Below are 11,277 nucleotides of genomic sequence, written 5' to 3' on the forward strand. Positions count from 1 at the left end.
CTAAGTTTTAATTGATAAAAAAAAGGATTTCCATATGAGAGGAGCAGCATTAACAGAGGCACAATTTATAAGTTTAGAGCAGTTGACTTTTGAAACGAAAAGAAGGTAACATGTTTAATTTAAACCACCAGCAACTTAAATTGTGCCATTTAAACTAGAGGATGAGATCCACAATAAGCTAGTGTAGATTGATAAGAACAGGAGTGACATGATCAAATTTTGCAATCTGAAAAATCACCCCAAGAATCCTGAACTTTCTGTAAACAATCCATAAGGCAGACTAACACAAACTGAGTCACAATAATCATGTATGGAAAAGAGTTTCCTGATCTGCCTGATGTTGTACAGTTCACACAAAGCCCTACTTCACCAAACAAGGACCAAAGGTTTCAAAGGCTTTCTAAAGGCTAGAGATGGCCTCATCAACAACAAATAAATCAATTGATATCTTCTAAAGTTGTCAAACTGTGCCATAACTCAGTTTTCTCAACAAAATGCACTTTCTGATCACAGAACAGTGTTGCTTTCTGAGTGAATAGAGCAAAGTCTGAAGGAAATGTAGATCTGAATGTCATCAGTTTATCCATGAATGAAAGTGAAATGATGAGAAATAGTAATTAAAAAATAGGTGGGAGATATAAGGTGTAAATAAAATTGGAACCAAACAACTATCCTGACTGACTCCATGGTCAAGAGTTGAGTTATGGGAAGTTTTACCACCAATCTAAATATGCTGCTAATGATCACATAAAAATGAGTCAAATCAATTTAATGCAGGACCAAGGGCTCCAAAATCCTACTGCATGATATACAGAAGGATGGCATATTAAGTGCTATCAAAGGCAGCACTTATAGGGTCCAAATTTATGAGAACTGTCACTTCCTCATAATCCATATTCAATAAGCCGTCAGTTTGAATTTCTGATATCACAGTCTTTGTCAAGTGAACTGAAATTTAGGAAGATGAAGAATTTTTTTAATTACAATGGATTATGTGTTGTTTAGGAGCAGTCTCTTAAACCCTATTTGCCCTAATACTGTTATTCATATTCTCAACACTGTCATCTTTATGTTTCCTGCAAGATAGTAGTGATTAGGAGGATTTGTTTGGCAATTACAAGCTTCTTCAGTTTGTAATCATGTTCCTTATTTTAATGACCTTAATTTTGGATTCAGCAGTGATGCTGTAGGAAGAAGCTAGATCCCAGTCACTCTTTTGCAATAAAAGGTTAAATGATAGTTGAAATCTCTACAGATAACAAGGGCCCCAAGGCATATATCAACATTCTCTTAAAACTGAGGGAATTCAGTGAAGATGAAACAGTATTATCTTATAAGGAAGTGGAGGATGAATCACCAGTCTCACAAACTAAGACAATCCACTCAGAACATTTTAAGGACTTTTCTCCCTTCCTATAAATTAAAAGAGAGTGGTACATGCATAGATTGAGAGATTAGTGTGTACTGGTTGTTCACAACAAAGGATATATCTACATTAGAATTAGTAATTTCTGGGATGAGAGGTGCAAATTCAGCAACAAAACAAAAGCATAGACAAAAAGTAGCCATCTAAAACCAGCACTGAAAACAAGTGTTTTGTTTGTTTTGTTTTGTTTGTTTTCTATTTGACTGTTTGTTTGTTTTTTTGGGGGATGGGGGGGGGGGGGAAAATACACATCATATTATTTAGGTTCCCTATCACAACTGTTGATTAAAAGCCACCTGTGTGTGTGTGTGTGTGAGTGTGTGTGTGTGAAGAGCCAGCAAGCAGCACTTATCCATCCTAAATTCCTGCCATATTTTACTGGGCTAGTTTTAGCATCTCCATAAATTAGGAGCTGACCTGATACAGGCTACACCATCATAAATCAACACAAAGGGTTGGCAATTAACAGAAAACTGAGTTCAAGACAACAGCTATAGGAAAGGAGTTAAAGAATAAGTGGTATATAGAATTACCATAAAATTACTGACTGTATATTTAAGAATTCTCATTTTTATCAGAAACTATAGTACTTACCAGCAAATATGAAGCTATAGCAATATCTTCATACACAAATTTCTGGGGATCTGTACTTTCGGGCCACATCTGTTTGAGGAATCATAAATATTTACCATTAATTAATTGTACTTTATCATATGTCACATTTTATCAAATTTGATACTTTCAGCATGTACTTTCAAGTCAAAGTGGGACTCTAGGAATGGAAATCATAAAATCCATATGTTGCAAACAAATACTAGTTTGTCCTGTTTTGGGGAACCAGCATTAAGTAGCATTTGGTGCTCAATAAATTCTGATCACCAACTTCACACTTGCTTCACAAGATGGCGTCAGTACTACTGGAGCACTCACCCAAGCCTCATAATTTTGCTGCTTATAGGAGGTGACATGGAGTTAAGTCTTGCTCCAACTTGAAGCTGAACGTGGCCTATTATAACACTCAATCTCTGATAAATAAATCATAATCCTTAGAAGCCAACTGTACAACTTCAATTATTGCAGTAACTGAGACGAATTTGGACAATTCACTGACATACACAGAGCTATTTTCTTCAAATTTTGTGGTATTCAGATGCAATAAAAACTGCAAAGGGGAAGGAGTCTTGGTAGCTATGAGTGGCAGGATCATTTGCAATCTATGACACTTATTGGAAGAATTAGAAATTGAATTCTTAACGCTCGACATCCACTATTCAAAAACAATTATTTCAATTTTGGCATGTTTTACAGACCCTGTCAAGCCACATAAAATGTTTGTAAGCATTGCAGAGAATTTGGAATTACAGACACCTCAATCAGAATTGACTTTAGTCCAAGACTTTAATCTTAAAGATATTGATTGGCAGAATAGATTAATTCTTAACAACTGAAACGATTAGAAGCAGTTCAGGGACATACCGTAGTTTCTAACAACTTCCTAACTCGATAGGTGTTGTAACCAACAAGAGGAAACAATGTCCTTAACCTTTTGTTGACTAACAACAGCCGTATCATTTACAATGTGGATGTTGGCCAACCAATTTCCGATCACAAAATCGTAACTTATAAAATGAATAATCATCTGTAACAATGCAAATTATCTGAAAGAAAATTTTATGACTTCAACAAAGCTGACTGGTCATGCTTAAATAAGCTGTTCAAATGTATTTTATGGCATATATTAAGGTTCACATGGCAGCCAGGTGGACAATCAGACATGGATTGATGCTACTCTGGTTTAAAGATTTCATGAATGTAACTGAGAAGTAACAATTCTTAGACCCAACATTTCAACACTCCTGTCTAGTGCCTTCATCAGGGGTGATCTAAATGCTGCAACAGGAGGTCCTTTTATATGCTCACTAATGAACTACCCTTTTTTCTGACAAGGTGTAGATAGGCATCAGGAAGTAAGCAGCCATCATCACAACTTAAAGGAGTGTGGGCAGAGTTAATATGCCAGGCTTCCAAACAAAGGTGCTGGTGGTAACACTGATGAGTGGTGATAATTTTAGACTTGTCCCACCCAATTGCATGTTTGGTTAAGCATGTGTGCTCCAATAAAGCTGAGTTTTCTTTTTTGCAAAAGTACCGTATTTCTTCACCTATAAGCTGACCTCGGCTATAAGCCAAGACCCTAAAAGTTGGAGACCTTCAACAGACTCGGGAAGCAAAGAATCTGATTGGTGGAAAGAAATACATTCTTGTCATGTCAATTTTAAAGCATGTCACGTAAAGAGTGCTGCAGTCACAGAATTAACGGTCATTTCGCATTAACATTAAATTTGTACCTGTTTTTGAATCCCAAACCCTCGGCTATAAGCTGAATCCCGTTTCTTATGAAAAAATCTCCCAACCTTTTTTGTCAAATACTGAAAAATCACTTGGCTTAAAGGTGAAGAAATACCGTAGGCCACTTTTTGATGCTCTTTCAAAGGTGTACCAAACTGATGTTTGGTCTGTCTGATATACTCATTATGACAGTTATTGCATGGAATAGAATAAATAGCGTCCATTCCTTGTTCTTTCACAACAGGATCCTTAGGTTTGGCAAAAATATACCCCAAAGTCTGAAAAGGGTTTTTAGCAACTTTAACGTTGTGGCTATTCAAAATTCTCTTGATGGGTTCCATAATACCCTGAATGTAAGGAATAACAGCAAAACCAATCCCTGGTTCCCTCTCATGAGAAGTGCTACTAGTTGTAAATGGTTTTTGGCAGTTACGGATAAAAGCTTTTGTATAGCCATTCCCCTTTAGGACATTGGAAACATATTTCCTCTCCTTAGCCTTTGAATTGAGTGAAGATGGTAGACAGTCGGCCCTTCTAAGTAAAGTTTTGGCTACAGACTTTTTATGGCAAATAGGGTGTTGAGAATCGAAACCTAAGAATCCTGCAGTGTTTAGATCACCCCTGATGAAGGCACTAGACTGGGGTGTTGAAATGTTGGGTCTAAGAATTGTAACTTCTCGGTTACATTCATGAAATCTTTAAACCAGGGTAGCATCAAACCCTGTTTGTACTATGACATCGTGCATTTCTCTCTGATGACATAAATGAAAGTTTGAGTGCGTGGATGGACCTCTTTTTCATTGCAGTTGATGACTGCCACCCAAACAGAGAAATTAGAAAAAATGCCAAGCCACATAGATTTCCCCAAACATAATCAAACTTTTACAAAGAAAGAAACAATTATAAAAGAAAGCCAAGAATAGTAATAATGATGATACATGGCTGTTATATAAAAATACGAGCAACCTTTTGAAGAAAGAATGCAACAAGGTCCACTGGGAATACCTTAATAGATTGGCAAACAATCTGTTCAATGACAGAAATGAACAAAAGCTTTTCTGGAATTATTTAAGGTTGAAAAATAATGGAACAAATGATCTAATCATTCTCCAGCTTCATAATGGTGACATTTTAACAAATGAAAGCAATATCACTGAATCCATGGATGAATACTTTGCATTAGTTTTTACAAAGGAGTACTCCGACATATAATATCCCATTATTTAACCAAAATTATCAAAGACACTGATCTCAGTCTTCTGCATTGCTTGCCTAGGGAAATTAACAAGATTATGAGTCGAATGGTAGGCCTCAGGAAGCCTAAATTGTAGTCGAAATTGTGTAAGAGTTTAGAATGTCCAATACTAAAGTATTGCTCTCCAGTGTGGCCTCCACACCTCAAAAAGGACTCTGTTATTTTAGACAAAGTCCAACGTAGGACATTTAGATATGCTCTCAGAAGCATTGGCTGAGAAATGTTGTATGAAGAGCAATGAAAGTTCCCCAAATGGCCAACTCTACATCAGAGAAGATTATTTTCTTCCCCTACCAAGTGCTATAAGACAGTTAATGGTCTTAACAGGCTACTTCCATTTGAGTATTTATGTTTGCGCATGACTTTGGACTGTTAAGAGCCAACCATTACCATACACTTAGACCTTTTCCTGCAAAGCTAAATAGTTTTAACTATTCTTTCTTTGTAAACATAGTCAATGAATGGAATAATTTACCTAATAATGTTGCAGATGCAGAAACTGAATATTTTCAAGAACAGACTCAGATGCCATTTAACTAATGTTTGAACTGTCTTATTGTGAATATTATTCAGAAGTAAATTTGCATTTTCAATTATTTCAGGAGACAAACTTGAAAGAGATAATATCTTTTGTCTCCTTTTCACCTTTCATTTGAATTTGAATGATGAATTAACAACTGCGTCCCTAAATGGAGGTTGGGTGCCTGAAACATCCAAGAGCTTCCACTATTGGTAGCCAGCTCCTAGATGGAGACTTCTCCCATGGCTGGTAAATCCTGGCAACCCAGCCATGAGCCCCCACACAGGAAAGAGACACAGGCACCCATCGAAAAGCACAAGGAAATCCAATGCATGCACATATGCAAAAAAAAAACTACTAGAGAATGTTGATGCTCTTTATTGTTAACTCCATCAAATTGCATTTAACTGCATTAAACAGTTATGTTATGTTATGTCATTGATTGCTTCAATTCCAGTATTGATTCTACTACATTTGCCTTACTTTACCTAAGTCTTTCGTGAAAAATGACGTGTTACTGTTGCATGTTGGCTAAATTCAAACAACATGCCAGAGTTATCTTCCTAAAAGTGTCTTTTTATAATAATAATTTGTGGAAATTATTGCATGCTCATTGGTCAAGAACTTTCATCACAAATATTATCAACAATAAAAATGACACAACATGTAACATAAATGCTCAGCAATCTTTTCCATGTCAGAGAAAATTTTGCTCTTGCAAATGATAGCAACTTTCTGAAAAGTGGATGGTGATGAATTTCTGCATTTTAGGATCAGTGTTCTTGAAGAAATTTTTGAAGAAAAACTTGTCACGATGGAAGAAAAAGTGGAAGAAAAGTCTTGAGTAAAAGAAAGCTGGTTTTTGGCTCATAGGCTTGAAGAAAGATGACCTCAAAGAAATTATTACCCATGCCAAAGCAAAGAGCACTAAAACTAAGTGGGTGATAATAACAATTCATGATAACAGAGTCTATAACCATCCACTTCTTATTGGTATTTCATTGTGGAAGTCATTCAGTAACACAAATTATCACAACAACAACAACTAAAACAAAAAGGCAACTATTGATCATGCAAGAGTGATTTTCCAAAAACTTTTGGTGCATAACCTAGCAAAAATTTCAATGCTATTGTAACTTAGGTGAAACCATAAGGAGCAGCTGTTTGGTTTCACTGTTAATTTTTTAACATTGTTGACAACATTTCTATGATCAATAAGGTTTTTTTTAACATATTGACTTCCACTAATGATGTGGAAATGTCTACACAATCACAACCAGAGTTAAGTTAATTATGTACCTTTATGAACATCTACACAACGTACCACAACCAGGGTGAAGTGAATTACTAACCTTTACAAACTTTTCTCCAAAGTCTTGTTTTAGGCGTTGATATATCTTTGTGTATTGATCCAAAGGGACAAGTCTTAATGGTCCTCTACTAACTTGGCTACCCTGAGCTTCTCCTGCCCACTTGCAAAGTTTAGGAAGTAAGATATCCTTCAGCCAGTGAATTGTAGGACATAATATCCCATCCCTTCCATTTTCAGACAATGTTGCACTGTCCATCAGTAGTAGTGAAACTCTAATGTCAATTACAATACATTGAATTTTAGTGAATGACCTGTGGTTATGAATGATGATTACAAATAGTGGGTATCTCAGTTTAAACTCGTGGGCCTGCCTTTGCTAAAGCATAGAATTCTGGGAGCAGGAAATATCAGAGGAGTGCAGGATGCCTCATTGATTCTAGGAAGACTTCAATGAGCTTCCTCAGTTAAGGCTCTGAGCTAACCCTCAGTTACTCTGCCACCATAGTTAGCTCTTAATTTCTCATTTCTCAACAATTTCCTTGTTCTGTTTTATTAGCAAACATTTACAAAAGTGGATGAAGGAATTTAACCTGACCTTGTACCCTGGACAGCCCCTTTTCTAACAATGGTTTCTGTTATGTTACTCAGAACAGAGTTCAGGAGAGAGAAGAGCATGCCTTGACACAAGAGAGCCTGTTGCAGGAATGTCTGTACTTAAAAGCAGCTAGCTAGAGCACTTAACCCCTTTTTTTTCATCAGCTTTTTTCTCCTTTTTTTGGCTAAATTGAAAGTTGATACTTTTATAGATGATGCCTCTGAACTTGCATCTGCTAACCTTCTAGGAGAAGACAGAGTATAACTTGATTATGTTTATTTTCAGAAGAACTCTAAAGGGACCCTTTACCCACATGAGTTCTTATATGTCCCCCTGCTACTCAATTTGAAAGTTGATGATCTTAATTACTTTATTTTTAATATATCTTTGAGGCTGTATATTGATGATTGTAACGAATATACCTCTGATGCCTCATAAATGATCCCACAGTATGGGCATGGTATCAACATAGTTTGGAATAAATCATTTATAGATTATTGAGGGAAAAATGTGAGCTGTCATGTCATTTATGCAAAGATACATTAATCATCCTGAATACAGTGTAAGGTGTATGTGCTGGATTTTAAGGTGCACTCCATCAGCTTAAACAAAAGCATACTCAAAGGCATTAGCCTTGGCAGTAATATTTATTTACAGACAGCAGTTCAGTGGATTTTCACACGCATTCCATATTTCTTTCACATACTTCTCACTCCAAAAAGGGTCTACATGCCTTATTCTGGAAGTGTACTCTTAAAAAAGCTGAAACCAAGTCAGAATATCCAGCTTGTAATCATCACTTTAAGAAACATAACCTGCACAGACTCTCAAAGGAAGGGCTCCATGGACAATGATATCATAAGCTATGAAAAATGATTTGTGTCACAATTCATCCATCCATCCATATGACCTGTCAAATATTCAGTGGCACTTAAAAATTGCATGATTTGTTCTTCGTGCTCTTCTGTCAGTCATGATACAGTGCCCCAGTAAGAAGTATGCAAGAATCTAGATCAAAGGGTCAGGCTTAAGTCTCACTCAAGTCTTATGTTGTGTTCTTGGACAAGACACTTACTTCTACTGCAGTGCTAGTGGGAAATCTGACTATGTGATAAGCTCTGGCAAGATGGGCCTTCAACTCATGCCTTTTCCACACCAAAATCTCGCCAAAAATATTGAAAGAAAAGCTTAAAAGAAATGTTTAAATCATGAGCACTGGAATTCACAATCTTTCTATTCTAACAAGAGGTAAGCTTGGCCTTTACTGGGAATTCCCTCTATAATGGCATCATTTTGTGCGTTGTGGTTACTGGCTTGATGCCAGTAGTGCACTGCAATGTATGTTATTATCCCATTAAGTCTGTTACTGAGTTAGTACATGTAAGGTTTCTCAAAGAGCAAATACCAACAACACACATGTATATCAAAATGGCCCGAGGTTTTGTCAAGTCCGCTCACAGCCACTTCTATGATTAAAGGTCTATTTTTAGTGATTTATGTCTCTTTAAGTGAACACTTAGCAGGATTCATTTTGTAGCCAAAAACCAAAACCACACTATGCTTTGGAAAGTCAGTGGGTACATGAGTTTTTGGAGAGATCATGCAAAGTGAGACTGAAAACATGTCGAGACTTACTTGAGTTATTTCAATCAATCTTCAACTTTAAGACACAAACTTTCATCTTATGTAAAATTCCCTTTAAGGTTTATATTAAGCATCATTGAACAAGAAAAAAGTCCAGTTCAGGCACAAACCCAGGACAATTGTAAACTGCTTCAATTTTATATGATCTGATGTGAAACACAAGTGGTGGGAACAATTGAAGTCCATTGGCTGATTGATTCAATCATTTATTGTATTTGACAATAAAAATGAATGGTAAAACGCAACATTTCGACCAAACTTCGGTAAATTCAAGTGAATAGTAGAAATGACATGATGAATATATCTATGCGTATAAGAAGTGTAAAATTTTTCGGCAGTGTAAACAGACAATAGGAGCATACAAAGAGAAGAAATAATTAGAAGCTAATTAAAAACCAAATAAAAAATAAAACATGGAAAAGTAGAGTTAAGAAGTTCTTCAGGTTATTTTAGTTGAGAAAACAATCATTTCAGTCAATCACATTCTTCCTGGAGAAGTAACACCAATTGAATGAAAGCCAAGTTGCACAATCAACCATAGTATATAGCAACCCGTGTTTGTATCAGTTGTCTACATGGCTCTTGTAATGCAGCAGGAGGCCAGTATTTGTGGGTTTAACATACACCTAAGTCTCAACACTTATGTTTGTTGAGTGGCTGGGTGCCCAAAAAGAGAAGCATGCTATTGCGGCCACTTTCTGTCTCCATGGTAAACTTAATAGAGGAATAGCACTAGTTTAAAATCTCGAGGAAATTGACTGCTGATGTTGTGTCTGGTATGATAATTAGTGTGTCATCCACATATCTCTTGCAGTATGAGGGCATCTTGCCTTCATGCTTCAAAGTATCCTCAATGCTGCACATAAAAAAGTTGGCTAATAGAGGACCAAGTTCATGAATGAGGTCCATGAATTGACAAATACAGTGGAGATATTTTGGTCTCCTATGATGTTTCTTCCCTGTTAATGAATGTACCCTTGGAGGAGACCATACAACTACTCACCAATAAGGCTTTCATTGATAATTGATTTGATGAAACACAACACCTTAACCCCAATGAGCTGATCCTTGTTGATCTTGTTAGAGTGGCAGCAAAAGACCAACTTTTCTTGTTTAACAGCCATTTATATGGACAAACAGACAGAGTTACGATGAGCTCCCCCCTTGGTCCTCTATTAGCCAACTTTTACATGCATATATGTATATTCATTGTGACATTCTTACTATTCACTTGAAAATGACCAAAGGTTGGTTGAAATGTCATGTTTTACAGTTCATTTTAAATTTATTTCAAATGTTTTATGAAATCATTTACTGTGTGTTTACATTCGTGGTTGGATCCAACAGTAACCAAACACAAAAAATTACCTCATATTGTTAATTTTAATCAGTAAAAAGAGAGAGAGAACTTTTAGTCACAATAACAATTCATTCATTTAGAGGCAAAAGGCTAATAGGGAAAACCCTGTAAACAAAGATAATCATGTAACAATACAAAGATAATCATGTTACAATACAAATATTAGAAAGTGACTGCAAGTTGCAAGTTTTGATAAAAATTACTGAAATTGTTCCATCAAAAACCACATTTAAAGCTGAATAATTTCAAGCTTCCAAGCTTCCAAGCTTCCAAGCTTCCAAACACATTCCAACTCAAATCTGGGTTTTTACCAGATAAAAATCATAACCAGTAACCATAAACTCTTTTAGGCTGTTTAGAACACCATTGTTTAGAAGTTAGAGCCTGATAATCAGTGCCTGCATAGAAAAAAAAGAAAGCCAGGAGTACCTTTTAGGAAGATAGACAATAACCGCAGGATAATTTAAGACTTGGAATTTTCCACAGGAAGCCCAAGTAAAAAGGAATTTCACAATGTCACAGCAGCAAACTTGTATAGTTTTCTAAACACCTTTCCCCTGTAGGTTTATCGTTAATTGTGTACATGTAGGTGTTATCAAATACACATATACATTGTACCTGGCATGTTCTCCTTTGCAAGATGGCTGATGATAAACAAATGAGTATGACTTGGACATTTCCAAGAGGTCTTGGTAACTTTTGAAACCTCTCTCCATTGCCATCAGTGAAAGTGGACAAAAGGAAACTCGACTTTTGTTTTTTTCTGTGATGATAAAAAAGAATACCATCAGGCTTGGTTCAACCATCACACTTTCC

The 11,277-nt window shown here is 36.1% G+C and overlaps 1 protein-coding gene across 5 annotated transcripts in view; it reads right to left on the bottom strand.

Moving 5' to 3' along the window:
- The window catches only part of LOC131798585 (probable tRNA (uracil-O(2)-)-methyltransferase), a 39,080-nt gene that overhangs the window by 25,515 nt on the left and 2,288 nt on the right, over positions 1–11,277 (bottom strand). For all 5 annotated transcript variants that reach the window (XR_010718518.1, XM_059116249.2, XM_059116248.2 and 2 more), the window contains exons 2-4: positions 11,080–11,224; positions 6,903–7,134; positions 2,021–2,089 (exon numbers count right to left, since the gene is read on the bottom strand). Coding sequence is in view for 4 of the 5 variants with exons in the window: in XM_059116249.2 (XP_058972232.2) it covers positions 2,021–2,089; positions 6,903–7,134; positions 11,080–11,224 (446 nt within the window). In the remaining variant the exon portion in view is untranslated. The remainder of the gene's footprint in view (positions 1–2,020; positions 2,090–6,902; positions 7,135–11,079; positions 11,225–11,277) is intronic.

The sequence above is a fragment of the Pocillopora verrucosa genome, chromosome 8, assembly GCF_036669915.1.
Source record: "Pocillopora verrucosa isolate sample1 chromosome 8, ASM3666991v2, whole genome shotgun sequence".
Classification (NCBI taxonomy): Eukaryota; Metazoa; Cnidaria; class Anthozoa; order Scleractinia; family Pocilloporidae; genus Pocillopora; species Pocillopora verrucosa.